Source organism: Semicossyphus pulcher, unplaced genomic scaffold (assembly GCF_022749685.1).
Source record: "Semicossyphus pulcher isolate SPU_LCO1_2020_fin unplaced genomic scaffold, fSemPul1.0.p SCAF_21, whole genome shotgun sequence".
Taxonomy (NCBI): domain Eukaryota; kingdom Metazoa; phylum Chordata; class Actinopteri; order Labriformes; family Labridae; genus Semicossyphus; species Semicossyphus pulcher.
This window is the reverse complement of record NW_027211695.1, coordinates 1463915-1483929: the sequence shown is the minus strand read 5'-3', so window position 1 is coordinate 1483929 and position 20015 is coordinate 1463915. Positions and strand designations below refer to the sequence as shown.

Genomic DNA, 20015 nt, shown 5'->3' with positions numbered 1-20015 from the left:
GAGGGGGGGTTGCGGGGCCGTCTATTCAATGTGCGCCCCCAAAGTGCCAAAACTCAGCCAAGCCGAGCGAGTAGAAGACACAGAGAGTGACAGCGAGCGTATACACAGAGACCACGAGCGCGCAGAAAGTGACGGCGAGCGCGCAGAGAGTTGGTCTTTATGCGCGCTGATCATGGTTTTTATGCGCGCGGATTTTTGGCACTGAAATGACGCCATACAGTACAGACTGAAGACAAAACCATGAGACGATCCTGTGATGATTTGTATGTTTCAAACATGAATACAAAGTCAGTCCTGTTTCAGAGCTGCACGTCCAACATGACACTGAGCTCAGGCTGAATGATTGTCCCTGTAGTCACACAGTGAGCGTTCAGACAGCTTCAGTGCAGCTCTGATGTTGTGTGTTTAAGTGCGTCAGAGCCACAAGAGATCTGCTGACACACTCAGGTCACACTGTGGAAACAGGAAGTGTCTCACTGACTTGCTTTGCCGCCATTTTGTCTTCGTATGTGCTCTTTGGATATTTATTCTTTGTTTACTTTCACCAGTTATTTCAATAATTTAAACTGCAGTTTAGTGTCTGATGTGGACAGTCTCCCCCTCCTCCTGTCCTGTTAGCATTAGCATTGTTAGCAGGGTAAGATAAAGGCGCAGCTCTGTCCCTGTATCGAGCAGAGGAAAGAGCAGTGGTCTGATCCCAGCACACTATCTGTTCTCAGAGCAGCTAATGAGCCCGGTTGCTAACTGTTAGCATTATCATTGTTAGCAGGGTAAGATAAAGGCGCAGCTCTGTCCCTGTATCGAGCAGAGGAAGGAGCAGTGGTCTGATCCCAGCACACTATCTGCTCTCAGAGCAGCCAGTGAGCCCGGTTGCTAACTGTTAGCATCCAGCTGTTGTTACACTTGAATTAATCTGAGTCTTTAAAACAGAGAAAAGTGTGACTCACCAAAGCTTCAACACGGAGAACAGATCTGCGTCACAACAGGACAAAGTGAAAGTAGAAAGTCCTGAAGCAGGAAACAGTCTGATGGCTCGTTCTGTTTCCTGCTCGTCTTCCTGTCGGCCCTCAGACGTCATGTTTACATCATGGTTATGTTCCACATGTTCCAGTCCTACTGCTCATCCTGACTTTATCATGACTGTCTGTCTGAGTCGACATCATGATGGATCAGTGGATGTAAAGAATTGTCAGCTGATTAAACAGACTCATGAGATGTTTTCTTCTGTTCAGTCTCCAAACAGACAAACGTATCAAATTTAATAATCATGTTTGAGAATCAACCTTCAGCATGAGCTCTATTTAAACATGACTTGTACTGACCTTTGAGTAGAACAGCCTAACCAGGGTCAGGGGTCACAGATAAGCCTTGGTTAGAAACCCTCTATGTCTCATGTTACTGTAACCTGCCACAAGGTGTTTGCATTGTCCCTGACAAATAAACTCATCAATCAATAAATACCCAACATGTGGAACATGACAGTAAAAACTCTGATCAGCACAGACTGGAGCAGCAGCAGTGACTGTAGTTACACCGTCAGTCCACACGAGGGCACTGCTGTCACACTGCTGCATTAAAAGGTGTGTTCTCACAGGGAGGTGAGGGCAGGGTGTCCTGGAGGGTCAACATGAAGTCACACATTGATTGTGATGTCATGAAGGAGCGTGGGATCATGGGAGTTGCTGTCCACATGTTGGACACTAAGAAAAGGCAGAAATCAGCAGATAATCTGAGAGAAAGTTTGTCTCAAGCCACAAAGCATCTGAAACTCTCCACACATTGTTTCACTCGTCATTCTTTGCAGGGATCAGACCTTCATGTTAGCCGTTAGCTGTTAGCTGTACCTTTATTTTGGCGGTAAACAGTGAGATTTATTGTGGATCAAATGTTTGGATTGAATCAACGTGGCAGAAGTTTCTGTTCCATTCATGGGTTTCATATTTGGACCAATCCACTGAAGGCCTGAAGACATTTTTATATTTTGTATATCTCCACAGTGACAGTAGATAAAGTTAACATCATAAAGAAATCCACCAAACAGCATCAAAATCAAACAAGAAATATTTAATGTAAAGCAGCTGTTTCATTGTGTGGGTTTTGGCGCCCCCTGTGGACAAAGTGTGTAGTCTCATTTAGAACACTGCTGATTTTTGGTTATCTTGAAAGTCTGTTTCTGGATCAGGTTGATCCAGTCCAGTTTTATTTTGAAAAACCTGGACAATAGGAAGCTGGATGAGCTGATCCTGGATAGCATCAGATGAAAGTCTTTGAACAGTCGGCCTCGTGACCCAACGAAACATCGTCTCCTGGAATACAATCATTCACAGAACACTGGAAATATCACGGACGATGTGAGAACTGATGTGAGTCTGTAAACTGTGACGGCTGTTTGAGAGCAATATGATCAGAGCTGGGATAAACAGGAAGTGTTCCAGATTACTGTAAACAGGCTGACACACGAGCGGAGCTGCTGGTCAGTTTGTTTCCGTGACCTCTGACCTCACTGAGCTTTTGAACACCTGACAGGAAGTCAGAGCCGCACTGGCGACAGCTGCATCATTAATGGGTTAGTTCATTATTTAGATTCTGGATTAAACGTTTCAGTTCAGGCTCAAGTATCAAACATTCGCTGCTTCCTGTTTCTTCCTGCTTCTCTTGGTCGTTGTGACAGGAAATGTCGTTTGACACGACGTCACAACTCAGTGACCTCTCCTCGAATGAACTCTGAACCCTTCAGTCTACCAATAACCTGCAGACTCACGAAAACAGCTCCGGGACTCCTGAACGAACCCCCCAGCTGAAGACCAGGGCATGTAATCAGCTGACAGTCAGTGATGTGAGATGGGAGGTCAAAGGTCATGACAGTGACAGAACATACAAACACAGGCAGCAGGTCAGACTGCAGCCCCCCCAAGACATAAACATAGAGTGAAACCTCCCCTCACATCCAGCACCCCTCCCTGTCTCTGACTCACACTGTAAATGTCAGACCTAGATCAGCTGTGGGGGGTCACTGTGATGGGGTGCAGCGGTGGCTCTTGTAGGTCCCCAGGTGTCTGAAGCTGCGTCCACAGGTGTGGCAGCAGTAGGGCGTGGCCCCGCTGTGGATCCTCTGGTGGGTGTACAGGTTCCCCAGCTCCTTGAAGCGGCGGCCGCACTGGGGGCAGGCATACGGACTCTCCCCCGTGTGGACGCGCTGGTGCCGCTTCAGCCCGGACAGCACGGAGAAGCCCTTCCCGCACTGGGGGCAGGGGAAGGGGCTCTGGGCCCCGCTGTGGACCAGGCGGTGGCTCTTGAGGCGGGCGGCGTGTCTGAAGCGCTCCCCGCACTCGGGGCACATGAAGGGCTTCTCCCCCGTGTGGATCCGCTGGTGCTGCCGCAGGTTCCCCAGGTAGTTAAAGTGCCGCCCGCAGTCCCCGCACTCGTACCCCCCCTCCATCTTCACCTCCTTCTTCACAGGCTCCGCCCCTCCCCGAGCCCCGGCCTCAGCCTGCGCCCCCCGGCTCCTCCTGGACTCACTGCTGCTCTCTGTGAGGGTGGGGGCCGCAGGGCAGGTGGACTGCAGCGCCTGCAGAGCTTCAGCAGAGTCCAGGTGTATCAGTTTAACATGTTCCTCCAGGAACACAGAGTCCGGACAGAAGGTTCCACACAGAGAGCAGATGTAGGTGTGACCGGGGAACTGTGGGCCTGCAACACACACACACACACATTATTCCATCAGCTGAGAACTAAAAGTACTGAGTGACACTCTTTGAGGCCACCAGGCTTCGTCCAACAGTCACTCTGAGGGGGTCCTGGTTAATTTAAGTACCTCCCCTCATCAGTCATGTGACTGTAGATTATCACAGATTTAGGCTGATAAAACATAATTTCTCTAAAAATACTTTTTCAAAATAAAAGAGGAAGTAGAGACGGTGCTGAAAGGTTGTCATGTGACTGTCGTCCTTTGATGAAGCTCCAAACACTGAATAAATGTTTCTTCTTTAATATAAGAGAGTTTCTGTTGTTCAGTGAACACAGCAAAGTTAATAGACTGTTAATCAGCTGATCCATCAGTCTGTCTGTGACCTTCTTCCTGTTTTAACACACCTGACCCTCACTGTGACCCACCTGTTTCAGGCCGCTCTGCCCCCTCCTCCACAGGACTCCCTCCCTCCCCCGGAGAGCTGTGGGGCTCCATGGAGAACTCTGCAGGCTGGACCTGAGACAGGGGGTCCTGGACCTGATCCAGCCCTCCCTCCTCCCTCCTCGACGACTCCTCTTCATCCTCCTCATCCTCGGTCTCTGTGTTGTTCTCGCCCTCGGGCTCCTTCATCACTGGGACACAAACAAACGTCACTGTGAGGATCATCAGTCCTGGGTGATGTTCTGTCACTCATCATTCTGCTGCTGTTATTGTGTTCCTCTGACAGATCAGTATGTGTGTTCTAATAAGCAGGTGATGAATGTCTGACCTTTCTGAAGTGAGGTAGTAAAGTATATTAAATATAAATACAGATTTATTAAATAGTGTCTGATTATCAGAGTATGTCATCATGTTGATTTATTCATAATCATTAATTATAAAGTTCTGAACTTTGACCCTTTGATTAAGTCCTGTCTCCTTTAAAAGTCAGTTTATGTAATGAGATCAAAAACATTTGGTGTAACATCGATTGTTGCCCCCATGAAACTACTTCCTGTTCCGGTGTCATGTTATAACATGTTTTATACAGTCTGTGGTTCTGACAGCTGCAGCGAACGATCATTCTCATCGTCGATTAATCAGTTGGTTTATGCCTGTTTATGATGCTGTTCTCTTTATCATGTAAATAAATATGTTCTAATATTTTTATTTATTCTGCAGCTTTTTGTAAACTTCCTGTCTGATCACTCAGTCTCATTACACACCTCATTATCATTTTACAGTGACTAGCGGTTCCTCCGTGTGTCTGGGTTCTTCACACACACTGCACGTGTTCTTTGGTGTTCTCAGGTGTGTAGTGACACCTGTCCGACTCCGCCCACACACCTTGTCTTTGTTTACCTTTCAGGTCTGAGGAGAACTCCATCGGAGCGATCCACTCGTAGTCGTAAATCCTCTTACTGCCGGAGGGGAGCATGCTGAACAGGTCCTCCGAGTCTCCGGGGCCAGACCCGGGACCAGCCAGTCCGCTGTCCGGCCACAGGTGGAGGGAGTGCGGGTCCGGGTCCGGTCGGGCCTCCCTGTCGCTGCTCTGGTCTGTGTCCGTGTCCTGCCCCCCCCTGGAGTTCTTGTCCTTCATCAGGTAGTCGCAGATCGCGTCGATGTTCTCCTTCTTCACCCCGGGCAGGACGGCTCTAGCCCTGCGGGGGTCCACGCTGCTGGCTTTATTACAGTCCGGCTTCTTCAGGCCGGAATCTGCGGACGGATCCAGGGTGGCACCGCCTGGGAACGGGTCCCTGCAGTCCCTGTGAGCCGAGTCCAGTCTGGCCTTTAACACCTGGATCTCCTCGGTCTTCTCTCGGAGCTCCATCTTCAGGACTCGGATCCGGATGCTGACCATCTTGCGGATCTCGGACAGAGCCGTCTCCAGGACCACCGTGATGTTTCGGCCCAGGTGCTCCGTGATGTCGCTGACCGAGCACAGCAGCTCCTCGTCGGGCTCCAGATCCAGGAAGTCCCCGTCCGCCCGGCTGGAGGACCCGGGAGGCTCCATGAAGGTCGGGTGGAGGTCTGGAGTCAGGCCAGTCTCTGCCAGACTCTGTGTCCTTCTGCGGCTCATGGGTTCACCCGGACCGGGTCTGGATCCTGGAGAGTCCGGCTAACAGTTAGCTACCAGCTAGCTAACAGCTACTCAGCTAGCTAATGTTTGGATAATGCTGAAGAGAGCGGTCAGATTTGTCATTGATAGCAAGAGAGTCCCGGATGTAATGTCTTCAAAATAAAAGCAACTATATTGGAAAAAACGGCCTGATCGTAGCTCCGGTACGTGTAGCCTCTTATTTTGAAGGCAACAAACGGAAGTCAACTGTTAGAAATTAACGTCAGTGACGGACACCACAGAGGGGGGGTATGGCTGAATGCGGTACAGTTTAGATGCTCCTCCATGAGTAGCGCCCTCTACAGCTCACAGCAGAAAACAAACTGCTACACCAATATAACGGTGCGACTCGATGATGAGAAATATCATCCTCTTTGTGCGGAGCTCAGCACCACCGGGAGTCACGGGTGATTTATAAAGAAGAATGCCTTTATAGAATAAACAACCATTTAGGCTCATGAAACAGAACTAAAGTTAGTGGAAAATATTCTTATTTATTTTTTAATTTCACCTTTATTCAACCTGAGATCAGACAGACAGCGTGACACTTACACACGTGCAGGCAGAAAACATCTCTGACACACAAGAAAAGGAACACAACCAAAGAAGAAAAAAGATGCTTTACAGGAAGTCACTAAGAATGAGTGCGTGCCCTGAATCACATTATAAAACTCAACATTTGTGTACTTTACACCTGTGGTCACCTGACTGCGCCTGCGTGTGCGGTTAAAGTGCTTTATGACTCGTGAGGAGCGCCGTGTGATTGTTCCATCTCCTGTTGCTGCTGCAGCCTCTGAACGACGAGCTGCTGTGATCGCTCAGAGGAACTGAGCGCAGAGAGGAAACGCTGAGTGAGTTCCTGACATGTTGGCAATCACTGACACACACACACACACACACCACACACACACACAGTCCTGTGTGACCATAGACTGTATACAAATATACATACAGTCATTGTGTGCAACAGTCAGGACATGAAGCTGCTGCGCTGTGTGACATGCAGGCCCGTGTCCCCTCTGAACGCTGATGTGGAAATGAGAGCAGCTTTATTTGTTCACTGACTGATTATTAACCTGATGTTTTCACCGCGCTGATACACAACCTGCAGCTTTCATATCAATGAAGACAAGTTAATGTGATACAGGAGAGTTTAAGGCCCTCTGTGAGGAGCGTGCGTCCAGTTCACAGGAGGAAATTCACTGAAAGTAACTTCAAAATAAGAGCGTAATGTCAGTAATGCTACTTTTATTTTGTATTCCAATATATCACATTAAATACTTTTAGCCAGGACCCTTACAAATATAATAATAATAATAATGAACTATGTTATAACCCACCCTAAACTTCATCCAATGCAATTCAACAATACAGTTAAACAAATAATAAAGTAAATAAACAGAGAAATACGTTTCATATAAACTAAACACCGAATCAGCATAACACCCACTTTTTAAATAATAACATAAATAATAAAATACATTTTAAAAAAAGAAGCCAACATAATTTAATAACTAAAACCATCTCCTGCTAAATGTGATAAAAAGTTATGACCTTCATCTGAGCGCTGAATTCTTCAGTGAACGGATGAGCCAAAGAGAAACACGTGACAGCAGCTCTCTCACGGGACAGAAGTGTTTACAAAGAGACTTTTATTTTGAAGAGGACCACGGTCAGTAGGACCTTCCTGTCTCCCGTACGAGCGCAGAGGTGCAGCGGAGGCATGTGACGGTCCGGTGTTCTCTGAGTAACGGGGAGACTTCACGGTTCACCGGACATGTCGGTCGGACCGGACCGAGACACCGGCGGCAGCTGGTACCGGAGTAAAGTGTCTGCAGACGGACAGCAGGTCCGGGAGGGTCCGGAGAGGTCCAAGAGGATGAGCAGAACAGGTACCAGAACTCTGAGAACAAACTCTACCAAAGATTATATCAGTGACTGTTTGAATGTTTCTGGTTGGTTCTTCTTAGAACTGAGAAGAATAAAAACAATTCACACAGAGCTGTCTTTGTTTTTAAAGTCAGTTTTAGGAATAAATTATTGAAAAGTTTTAATTTAATATAAAAATATAACAAATATAAGTAAACCTCTCAGCGTGTGATTAATAAGATCATAATGAAAACATTCATTTAAATAAGAGTTATAATTAATTATGAACACATGAGTGGATTACAATGAAGAGAATGTCCTTAAACTGACAGAGAATAAAGAATGAATTTAAAGATGTTTTTATGTTTGATCAGTTTTTACCTCCTTTAGAGAATCTGGTTCAAATATCATGAAGAGTTTAAATTATAAGATTGATTGTGTCTAAAATTGTTTGTTTCCCTTCTGGGGATCAATAAAGTTTTATCTTTAAACCCCCCTCCCTCCCTCGGTTTTCTCCTGTCAGTGTCTTACCTGAGCAGGTCCGGCTCAGGAGTAGCTGTGATGTCACAGACCCTGCAGGTACGTCCAGGTGTGACAGCACAGAGAAACTGAGTTCTGACACACCCCGGGTCAGCTGGGGGTCAGTGCTCGGGTCTGGGGTCAGGACTGGTGACCTCTCCCACATTCAGGCTGCTTTAACGTCAGGACGTGTCTCTGCTCTGAGGAGCTCAGGAGCTGCGTTCAGCACAGCCCACATTGTTAACGTGCTGGAGCCGAAGTGTGACGTGTTTCTGTCTGTGTGATGTGGCTGAATGTGAACATACAGAACGCCTGTAGAGAGCGTTACATCATCACTTCTTCTTCTTTGTGTGTTTTCAGTGCGTACTTCCTGCAGAGATGCTTCCAGTCTGAAGAGAACTCTGTCCACATGTGAGGACACCGTCCCAACAGGTACTCGTACTCCTCACAGGCTGATCCAGCCGCGGCAGCCGATGTTGTTGTTCGCTCAGTTCAGATGCTTGTCCTCCCTCAGACGTCATCGCTGAGTCCCTAACCCTTCAAAGCTAATCTCTCCTCAGCCTCAGCTGCATAGTGTTAGCATGCTAACATTTATTAATGGGCGCCATAAGTAAATGCTAGCATGCTAACAATTTCTGCTAAAATGTTTGTCGTATTTCTTTGTAAACATGAAATATTGCTTGAACCTCTCAGCTGTGACATCAGCAGGAGCAGCCAATCAGAAGAACTAGCATGTGACGTCTACAGAGTCAGCCTGCTAGGCTAGGTAGCTACGACATCCACCATTCAGTTCAAATGGCTCCTGCTTCGACACAAGCAGACGTTTAACGTGACAGGAGTCAGCAGCGACGCGTCTCCTGAGCCTGAGCTGCCGTCCAGTTTGTATCAAACTGACCGGATCACAGATTCATAACGTTCCACATCAGCAGCAGCCATCTTGGTTCTTTATTAAAGCACCTAAACCCGCCCAGTATTAGCTTAACGGTTGTGATTGGCCCGACCGGAATCAGGTCTGAAGCAAATCAGTGTGAGCACGGGCGGAGCAGGAGCAGTAGACTTGTTGAGGCTCTAAGTTTTTATATTAGAGAGGAAGCGTTGGACGAGTCATGAGACAGGTATGTGACCTCAGTGGACAGTCATGTGACCTGTCAGGTGACCTGTCAGGTGAGGGATGGTTTACACCTTGAACCTGCAGTCACTCATTAATCTGTGACAGTCACCACCCTCTCTAATCATTCATCAGACACATCGCTGCAGTTTATCTCTGATGTTTGATTTGTTTTAATCTTTATAAAGAAGGAGCTTTTACACCTCTAAACAAGATGATCTATAAATAGAACAGAGATCAGAGCCTCACTGTGACACAAGTGTTTTTAGCTCAGCAGGAAGCAGCTCAGTGTTCTACAAACATTAATATGACAGCTCGTCTCATGTCGTGTTAACATTGAAATTCCTCGTGGAGACGTTTCAGTGCAGGCTCAGGAAGGTGCACGTAGATGATCTCTAACGTTACATTCAAAAAGAGTCACAGTGGAGCTGGAGGAACAGAGTCTGTGAGCGCCATCGTTACACAAACAATAACAGAAACATAAAGAAGTTAGACACTCGTCAAACTTAGAGACCACATTTTAAAGAGTTCATGTGTTGAAGCGATACGATGCAGACAACAGTGTAATAATGACCGGGACGTGCTGTGTGTGTGTGTGTGTGTGTGTGTGTGTGTGTTCAGCTCTGGCCGTCCTGCTGGAGGTGGTCCGGGGTCCTGAGCGGCTTCCTGCAGACGACTCGCTGCAGGAAATGCTGAGAGGAAAACTGAGAATCCTGCAGGCTGACAGCAGCGAGGTCAACGCTCTGTTCACGGTACACACACACACACACACACACACACACACACACACACACACACACAGAGCAGCTGACAGCACCACTGAGCTGTAAAAACTCCACTTCCTGCGTTGAGGATGAGTCAGGATGTAAACGCTTCTCATGTTGTGGATCTGTGGTTTCATGCTAACAGTAAATGATTGTCAGTTTAACGAGCAGCTTTGATTCGCGTCAGCATGAACTCCAGAGTCGATCCATCATGGCGTCTAAGTGTTCAGAGAAACTCTCATTTGAAGGCCTGCAGCACGCTCCTCACTGACGGCCTACTTTTTATCCATCAACTATTTATAGGCAAGTGTGTTTACAAGCGCTGCGAGGTAAAATTAGTGTTTTTATGAATGGAGTCTGGTGGCTGAGGACGACATTGTTGCCCATGAGTTTATTTGGTGTGATCTGAGCGTGTGGTGCTCGAGTGCGACACCCGGTGGCTGTGAGTAGAACCTTTAAAAACCAGGGCCCGGCCAGGTACTGACTTTTAAGGACCAACACATCCAGATGACCAGTGCTCTGTGTGGGACTTCATGCTACATGCTTTGTCCACAGGGGGCGCCAAAATCCACACAGAACACATGATCCTGACAGCTGCTTCTACATGAATATTTAATGTTTGATATTAACAGATGTTTGGCAAAATGTTTTATAGGGACGAAATCCTTGACCTTTGACCTACTTATAAGTTTTATTGCCTCTGCTTGGATCAAAGTTCTCCCAATGCTGCTCCAAAGTTTTGAACGACCCAAACTGGAGGTTTTCTCCGAACACAAGCCACGATTAGATGACCTGATCCTGTCCCATAGCTCTAATCCGATCAGGTTACCTGTGAACGACTGGGCCAGGTGTGAGACCTGAAGGAGCGGCTGACCTTCTCTGGTTGTTTTCTGCCTGCAGGAGCTGTCGGCTCATCTCGTCTCCATCAGCAGTGAAGAAAAAGTCTTTTTCGTCACATTCAAAACATTTGAGGAAATATGGAAGTTCACCACTTACTACAGCACAGGTAGGTCTGAGTGCACCACACCTACAGGGAGCGCACAGGTGTCTGCAGCAGGTTCAAAGATATTCCTGTTGGTGATGATAAACTCAAAGTTTGTTGACTCTGAAGCTGGCTGTGAATCACCGCGTCACCGCGTTCTGTTATTAACCGTCTGCTCGTAACCATGGAGATGAGTCCGTCCTGCTCTCCCCTCCTGCAGGGCTCCTGGGTGGCTGTCTGGAGAATCTGCTGTTGGACCAGAAGTTGTGGCTCAGTTCTCTGGAGGACGACGTCTCTGTGGAAGTTTCCCTTCAGGAGGAGACGGTGAACCTGATGTACAGAGGGATCCTCCTGCAGGACGGTGAGTGATCACACTCTGTCTGTCAGCTGGGGGACGTCTAATCCATGCATCCTGCCGCATGTTGACGCGTGGTCTCTGTTTTCTATTTGCACAGAATAACTCGTGAAACTTTATCGTCCTTGTGTTTGCTTTTTGTGATGAGCAGTAAAGGAAAGACGTGTGAGTTCACTCTGGGTTTCAGGTTCACTGTTTGCCAGCTGCAGCACCAACCAGATGTTTGACAGCTCCACCTCTGGAGGGGACCTGTACCTGGAGCAGGGGGACATAGCCCAGTTTGAGCCCCCCTTCCTGGGCTCGGGGTGGACCGTTCTCTGCCTGGCTGATGGATCCAGAGGGACCGCACCCAGACCGGCTCTGGAGCCGGTCATCCCTTTCCACCAGTGAGTCCAAACACAGGGCGGTGTCAGGGTGTCTCTGGTCTGTGAACATGCAGGTAAAGGTAGGAGGTGTGATGCTCTCAGGTCACATGATGCATCTGTCCACAGGTGGTTTCTTAAGTCTGCTGCAGAGAACATCTTAGTCGGTGATGGAAAACCTGCGTGTGACTTCCCGCTGCAGTTTGGTGAGAACACAAACATCTGCTCCGGCTTCTGTTACGAGCGGCTTCACAGCTTTTAAAGATGGCCGTCGACACTGCTGCTCTGGCTCATCTCTTCCTCTTCCTCCTGTGATATCTCCTCTCCTCTGTCCAGCCGGAGGAACCTGTGAGGCCACAGAGGAGTACGATGCTGCGGGTCCAGATGAGCTGAGCGTGGCGCCCGGTGAGCGCATCATCATCGTGGGACTTCTGGTGAACTGTTTCGACTGGTTCACAGGAAGGAAGGAGGCCACGGGAGAAGTGGGCCTGGTCAGGACGAGCCTGGTGAAACCGTCTGATCACATCTACGAGTGAGTGCATCAGCGATATGTTCCCGTGTGGGACATTTAAAACATTTAGATTAAAGTGAAAATCCTGTGCCTGTTGCAGCTCAGCAGACGTTCTGTTAGACGGAGAGGAGGGGACGTTCTTCAGCCTGCACGAGGACCGAGTCACAGAGGAAACCAAAGCTTTACTGAAGAAGAGATGTCGCCATGATGCCGGACTGAACTACAAACTGGGTGAGACTGGAAGCGAAAGTATGTGATGAAAAGTCAAATACAGATATTAACGTGTGACGCGTGAAAATGACTTCAGCGGTCAGAAACGAGCGCTAACAGTTGTGCGCCGCCGTGCACACGGTGTAAGATATCACCTGACTCATGCTAGCAGGTCTGTCGGGTTATTTAGGGGAGCATGCTTTGAGCCGTATCAACCTGAGATCAGCAGACACATTCTCAGTTTCTGAAATGAGATTAAATTACTCGTACTTTGTTGTTTGATCTCAGATACGATCGGTTACCAGGACTCTGAGGAGAAACGTGAGTATGTTCAGCTTAGTGTCACGTGCGTAGATGTGTCTCTTGTCTCTGTTTTATATTTCCTCCTCTTGCAGTCGACTCTCCGGTCAAAGCGGACGCTCAGCAGACTGACCTGAAGAGAAACATTCAAAAGATTCTGGACCAAGAAAAACCGTCGCTGACAGATTCCAGATCTGTGACTTTGAATGGGACTCTCGAGGACTCGGTCCAGACTACAGAGGCTACAAACCCAAACCTACCCTGTTTCACGAGTCACCCAGCTGTAGAAGGAAACATCGACACTGACTACTTCATCCCCCTCTTCTCTTTCCTGGAGGGACAGGACTACAAACCAGAGTTTGGCGTCCTGTACGCACTGACCTCTGACCTCCTCGCCTCCTCCACCTTCACAGGTCACTCCGACGAGGCGGAGCTGATTGCCTTCCTTGGCGTTGCGAGGGAAACAGCCAGGAAGAAGCGACTCTTTTGGACGCAGACTCGTTTGTGCTTTCTGTTGGGAAAGCTCTGTGCTGGGAGGTCAAAGTTCAGCCAGGCCCGGGTTTACTTAGAGGAAGCCCTCAGCGTGCCACGAGAAGGCTTCACAGACCTCCGGCTGCTGGCACACATTTATTCCGACCTGACGTCCATTTATCTTTTACAGAACAACTCGGAGAGCTTCTTCGCTGTGACTGAGAGGCTTGTTGCCTTGTTGTTGGGAATCCCAGAGTGCCTTGAAAGCTTAGAGGACGACTCTGCTCTGAAATACATGTTGAAGAAAGCTGTTCTGGCCCACAACAGGATGGCAGAGGCTCGGGCTTGTCACCTTTTGGCAAAGCACCACTGGACTCGCTCTGAGGGGGCTCAGGTCGTTCCTTTCCTGGAGAGACTCCTTGTTCTACGTGCCGAAGCTCAGAGAACATGGAGCACATCTCCCAGTCACGGCTTCCTGACCCTGGGGAGGCTCTACAGCGAGCTGGGACGCCCCCACCTCAGCGTCAGTTCAGCCAGGAGAGCATCTCTGCAGCCCACTGCTAGCCTCACTGACTGTCTGAGCAGCATGCTGCTAGCTTTGGACAATGCTAACGTACCGTGTGAGATCACAGAACAGGAAGCATCTATCCCCGCTCAGGTGGCTCCTTATTTACACCAAGCCCTCTCATCCACCAAAAACCTCCAAGAGGGAAGTCCCCAGGACCACGATCTGATCCATCAGCTCACCGTTTGTCTCTGCCAGCTCTTCTGTAAGCACAGGATGGTGGGACACGCCATCTCCCACATGCACACTCTCATCAACAACAGGCAACTCCCCCCCTCTGTCCCAGAGAGAAACGGCGCCCTGAGCTGGCTGGCATGGCTTCACATCGACAACAGTCAGCCAGAGGTTGCTCTGGAGATCCTGAACCAGCTCCTAGATTCAATGCCAGAACACTGCACCACCCCCCAAGAAGGTCAGTAGCTTTCTATACGTTACTGTAGTTAGACAATGATGGAGACGGTCCGCTGCAAGATGATAGAGCCAGGACCTGAGGAGCCAGCGAAGGTACAGAAGTCAGGAGAAGAGGAGGAGCCTCTGTGACGCCATCTTGAAACACAAGTGGCTGTTTTTGGAAAAGAGGGTGGAGCTATAGAGGAGCGAGGTGTTAGCAAACGCTTAGTTATCAGCTAACGCTAAGGCTAGCTCGGTTAGCAAAGGTGCAGCTTTAGATCAACTGTGATGCTATTTGTTGCTAGCTTAAAAAAGGCTTTAAACTAAATGTACTAGCTGATTCCTCAGAGTCAACAGAGACTGAGACCATAAACTCGTTAGGAACATGTTTACTGAGGGAATAAATCAGGAGAGGAGGAGGACCTTTTTCTCATAGACTTCTATAGGATCACACTCAGACTGGACAGTAGACAGAATGCAGGTTTATTATTTGTCTAAACCTACGTCAGACTATTCATCATCACTGTTAACGTTCTTGTTCAATGTCACGTTCAGGTTTGGTCCTCAACATGCGCGGCGTGGCACTGCGGTGCATGAGTGACCTCCGGAGGGCAGCAGAGAGCTACGAGGCCGCTGTTGACATCTGCCAGGAGTATGAGGACATGCCCAACTGGGCTGTGGCTCAGGCTAACCAGGGTACGATGACGCATGCTAACATGAAGCAGAGGATTGTCGCGGCCCGTGAGCTGACGCTGTGCCTCCTGTTCCTCCTGCAGGGCTGCTGTGTCTGAAGGCCGGAGCGAGAGGACTCGCTCAGAGACACCTGACCGAGGCTGTGCAGCTCTTCTCTGAGCTGGACGACGAAGGCCACGAGGAGAACTTCATCTCAGTGCTGCTGGAGCTGGGCCAGCACTACGTGAAGCAGCAGCTGATGGATTATGGGAAAGGATGCTACGAGTGGGCTCTGCTGCTAGCTATCAAAGCTAACCTCTTAGACTGTAAGTGTTTAGGTCACACACTTATATTCTTCTGGTCTTTATTGTGTTCTAACGTCTCTGATCACCAGGCCAGCTGACTGCCACCAGACACCTGGTCCGCCTGTACGGGTCTGAGAGTCCGGACCAGGTCCGGTGTCTCATCTACAGCCAGCACCAGGTCCAGCTGCTGAAGCGCTGCGGGGACAGAGGACAGGAGGGGGACGCCCTGCAGGCTGTCAGCAAACTCTACCTCAGTCTGGGAACAGAGAGGTGAGTGTGACGGTGGGACAGGTCCAGTATAACAGGCGATGTTCTTCTTATAGGCTCTCCAGAACACAGGTATATGTTGATGAATGAAAGCAGTGGTTTGAAGGAGCATCAGGAGTAACCTGCGTGTGTTCAGGGCGTACCGGGCGGCTCTGGACCACACCAAGAGCAGTTTGGCTATTTTCATCGACCTGGGCTGCAGAGAGGAGGAGGCGTACGGCTGGCTGAGGGCCGGGGAGATCTACCACCTGCTGGACCAGACTGAGCTGGTGGACCTGTATGTTCAGGTACGTGTTGTTGTTGGAGGGAGCGCTTAGCAACAAACTGAGCTCAACCTTCATAGTGAGGCCTTGTGCTTGTTGTCAGGTGGCTCAGGATGTGGCTCTGAGCACAGGAGACACCCGCTTCATCCTGAAGCTTCTGGAAGCTGCTGGAGACATTTTCTTCAACAGCAGCCGGGACAGAGACAAGGCCATCACCTTCTACAGGGTACAGACTCGGCGTCACAGAGCACATGCAGACACTCGCTCCTACACTTCTAACTTACTCTGTGTTGTCGGCTGTGCAGGACCGAGCTCTGCCCATCGCGGTGAAGAGCAGCAGCGTGGCCTCCAGGCTGCGTCTGTGTAACAAGCTGTCTGACCTGATGCTCCGTCTGAAGCTGTACGAGGAGGCTGTGGAGTTTGCTCAGACGGCTCTCGACATCAGCATCACCCTGGGTACAAAAACCTCCAACTTCCTGCTGATCAGATTCTGTTTGTAATTTACGTTGTGTCTTTATTAAAGGAGACACGTGGCCCGATCACTGTCAGACGCTCACAGCTTGTTCAAGACTCTTTACAGCTCTGCATCATCAGTCTGGACGAGGAGTTTGAAATACACTACAAACTATCAGATCAACAAACATGTGATGAGGTAGCATGCTAGGCTAGGTAGCTAGTTCCTGTTGCTCAACAGAACAGCATTTAGCATCATTTAACACTCACTTTACGTAACTTAAACTACTGTCCAGTTCTTTTAATACTGACGTGATGACAGACTCAGGATGTCGTCATAGGCATGAGCCCGCCCCCTATTAGGTCAACTGTTGTGATTGGTCAGGAGGAGGAGCGTCATCTTAAAGGGACAGGGTTCCCGGGGTACACGAGTTAGCCTAGCTCAAACGTTCATCAGAAAGAAAACCACGCAGAGGAAACTCTTCTGCACACGCCGATGTTTGAAATCCAACGCTGTGCTGTGTGTTTGCACAGGTGATCCCCTGAATGAGCGCGTGGCGTACCACCGCCTGGCCTCCCTGTACCACAGTCTGGAGCAGTATGAACTGGCTGAACACCACTACCTGAAGACCCTGACCCTGTGTCCAACCCCTCTGCTGTTTGACGAGGAAACCCTGTACTATGTGAGGGTGTACCAGACGCTGGGAGACATGATCTTCTATGACCTCAAGGTGAGTCACATGTAATGATGGACACGGGATGCTTGTCCTGTGAATCTGGAGTTTCTGATCCTCTGTATGAATGTTTAATCCCCACAGGACCCCTTTGACGCAGCAGGTTACTACCACCTGGCTCTGGCTGCAGCCATGGACCTGGGCAACAAGCAGTCTCAGCTGCAGCTGTGCACGCGCCTCGCCACCATCTACCACAACTTCCTGATCGACCGCGAGCTCTCGCTCTTCTTCTACCAGAAGGCCAGAATGTTCGCTGCCGAGCTGAACGTCCGCAGGATTAACATCTCTCCAGATCAGCAGCACAGCAGCAGCTCGCAGCTGAAAACCGGCGGACAGTGAGACACCTCCCTCCAGGAGACGGCTGGAGGAAGGTGTCATTTTGGTACAGAAAGATCCTGCTTTCAATCAGCCCTACGAGATGTGAGATCAGGACTGTGATGGTGTGGTTACTGCAGCGTTCACTCAGGGCTCCGTGAGGAAAATGATTCAGTAATGATCTTAAACCTGCAGACACAAGTCAAAGGTTAAAATTTGTTTCTGCGTTGTAAACACTGGGTTCATGTCTGAGGTCCAGTCTAGTTTCTGAGCATGCCCAGTTTACGCCTGCTGTATACCCATCATCGCTAAGAGAAGGAGCCTGCTGTTCAAACACTCGTGTGTCATCTGCGTGTGGCTTTAAACCCTGGTGTGTTCCGGTACGTGTGGAGGCGGCGCTGTCTTTACCTGCTCTGTGATTTCAATCAATCAATAAAATGTTGCCAAAGAAAACGGAGAGGTCTGAATGTGTCACGTCACAGCAGCTCAGTCTGTATTGTTGTGAAGTGTTTAAAGCCGTCTCTGTTATTCTGATTAACGTGACAGCTGTCTAACAAACCGTGATCCTCCTGCAGGTCTTTAAAGTAAACACAGGGTCATCTCGAACAGGCTCCTGAAATGAGCATCAAACTCACCGACACACTGAGCCAGCTGTCTGTGCGGCTCTGCTGGTCCCTGGATCCACAGAGGAGACGATGGACCGTTAAAGTGAGTCCTCAGGAGCTCAGGTGAGACCGAAGCGTTCTGTCAGTGTGTCTGCAGCGCCGTGACTGCTCTGGTCTTTCATGTTGACTGAAGATCAGTCGTTTAAAGATCGTTTGAGGAGTCCGGCTTTGAGTCTTTGTGAACGTGTGTGTTTCTAAAACGAGGACCGACAAAGAGTTTTGTTTTGGACGACCCAGATCTGTCGTCTGTGTTTGCTTCTCCATCAAACGCTGGAAAGTCTCGTGTTTCTAATTTAACCTTTAATGCTGCTAACATGCTGCTCTCTGCTGTCGGTGAGTCTGAAGACGTGAGTCAGTCTGACGGCTCAGCATTTCATCTGTCGGGTTCATCTTCAGACAGATCATGCTGACATGTTGTCTCCCCCTTCTGGTCGTCAGAGTAACTACAGAAACACTGAGTGATGAGGAGGTTTGACGTCTGCCTGCCTGTGACTCTGGTCCCCTCCAGTGGATGGCACCAGAGTAAAGAATTCCTCCTGCGAGCTTTAATCAGAGAGTGTGACTTCACACGGCAGTGTCTGTGACGTCAGAACAACAAACACTTCCTGTTTGGACCGAACTATTCTGAGTCAGGCTGTGAGACCAATGAGTGATGGTGTGTTAAATGTCTCATAAAGACTGTGTGTGTGTGTGTGTGTGTGTGTCCATGACCTCCAGTAACTGTCTCAAATACACACGTCTCTATACACACACACACACACACACACACACACACACACACACACACACCTCGTCCTGACCATCTGATATTATCTTTAGAAATAACAACGAGACACACTCAGGGGGTCGATGCTGCGTTCAAGACGACTCAGAACATCCGACTGCATAAAGTAGGACACTCAGTGTTCCTGCTAGTCGAGCCAGAGGGCAACTTTATCTACCCCGACGTCATGGAGGGGCATCTGTCTGCCCTCACAGGGGTCATCCATCAACTAGGACACAGAATTATTTTACTATAACAGACGCAGAAACATCCTGTGTGTGTAAGCGGAGGTCAGAGTGTCCCCGGTGTCATGTGACTCACACGTCACAGAGATCTAACTCTTATTCAGGAAACATAATGAGATGTGAATACAGAGAATTCATGTCAGCAGTGAGCGTGACCGTCAGACGGAGCGTGTGCACTGAGCTCTGAGCTCAGGTGTGCTGCCTCACCTGACCTCACACTCTCTTCACGACGTAACTACGCTCCAACTGCTGCAGAGTAAAAGTACGGAGGCCTTAAAGGACAAACTGAGCGTCAGCAGCATGAGCATGAAGAAGGAGAATCTCAGGAGGGTCCTTCGTCCTGCAGGAACACCAGGACGCATGAATATCATCATTTATAACTAAGTCACGTCCTGGTCCTGTGGAGCCACCTGTCTGCTCACCTGCCCCAACCTCATGACCTGCTGCTCTCATCGAGTTCACAAAGATCCGGAAGCTCTGCTGCTTCAGGAGCAGAGCTTCTAAAAATGAACACAAAACTCAGGTGTGAATTTTAATCCTGTCATATCATCACCTGTCCGCTGACCCACGTCACCTGGACCCTAACCAGGTACTGTCACCTCTGCACCAGCTCACCTGTCAGGTCAGGTGTAGTCTGAGCTGTAAGAGCAGTCGAAGATCATAAAGATCATGATGGACGTGAACTTTCTGCACATGCGCAGTCTGATCTTTATCTCTCTCAGCGCTGAAGATGGACCAGTGGTTAATGTGCCGCCTCGAGACGCGGGATCGAACCCCGCCTCAGACCACGTGAGGTGTCAAACACTGAGGATGCATGTTGTTCCGGTGTGTTGACCTTTGATGATCTGCAGATGTCGATGCTTCCGTCCAATCAGGATTCACTTCTATTGTTATGATCTCATGTTTGTTTACATGTTGAACCTCAGTTACCTCAGTGTTTATCCTTCAGTCAGACAGGACTTCCGGGGTTCGAACCATCGCCCTGACACAACATTTGAAGTGAAGCAGAAACACTGTAAACATGTGAATGAAGGAGCCGCTGTGTGCTGGTGCGAACAGGACCGTCCTCAGCAGACCTGCAGGAGGATCTCTGAGGTCACACACGGCCAACATCTGATCCTGAGCTCCTCCTCCAGGAGCTCCC

General features: G+C 49.2%; 2 protein-coding genes across 2 annotated transcripts; one reads left to right on the top strand and one right to left on the bottom strand.

The window, feature by feature from the left end:
• Positions 1-2049: 2049 nt before the first annotated feature.
• Positions 2050-5775, bottom strand: znf16l (zinc finger protein 16 like). Its single transcript, XM_069672530.1, has 3 exons — positions 5027-5775; positions 4111-4317; positions 2050-3687 (listed from the first exon to the last, which is right to left on the bottom strand). Exons 1-3 carry the CDS (start codon positions 5742-5744, stop codon positions 3011-3013), a joined length of 1602 nt encoding a protein of 533 aa, XP_069528631.1. The 5' UTR covers positions 5745-5775; the 3' UTR covers positions 2050-3010.
• A 1663-nt stretch (positions 5776-7438) lies between these two features.
• Positions 7439-17514, top strand: LOC138600996 (SH3 domain and tetratricopeptide repeat-containing protein 1). The gene is made up of 19 exons (XM_069672563.1): positions 7439-7675; positions 8532-8603; positions 9901-10031; positions 10944-11049; positions 11246-11386; positions 11568-11766; positions 11872-11948; positions 12079-12274; positions 12354-12484; positions 12752-12784; positions 12859-14211; positions 14745-14885; positions 14966-15187; positions 15256-15436; positions 15570-15720; positions 15800-15922; positions 16002-16152; positions 16684-16880; positions 16968-17514. The coding sequence occupies exons 1-19, from the start codon at positions 7561-7563 to the stop codon at positions 17220-17222; spliced, it is 3975 nt and encodes a 1324-aa protein (XP_069528664.1). The 5' UTR covers positions 7439-7560; the 3' UTR covers positions 17223-17514.
• Positions 17515-20015: the final 2501 nt, after the last annotated feature.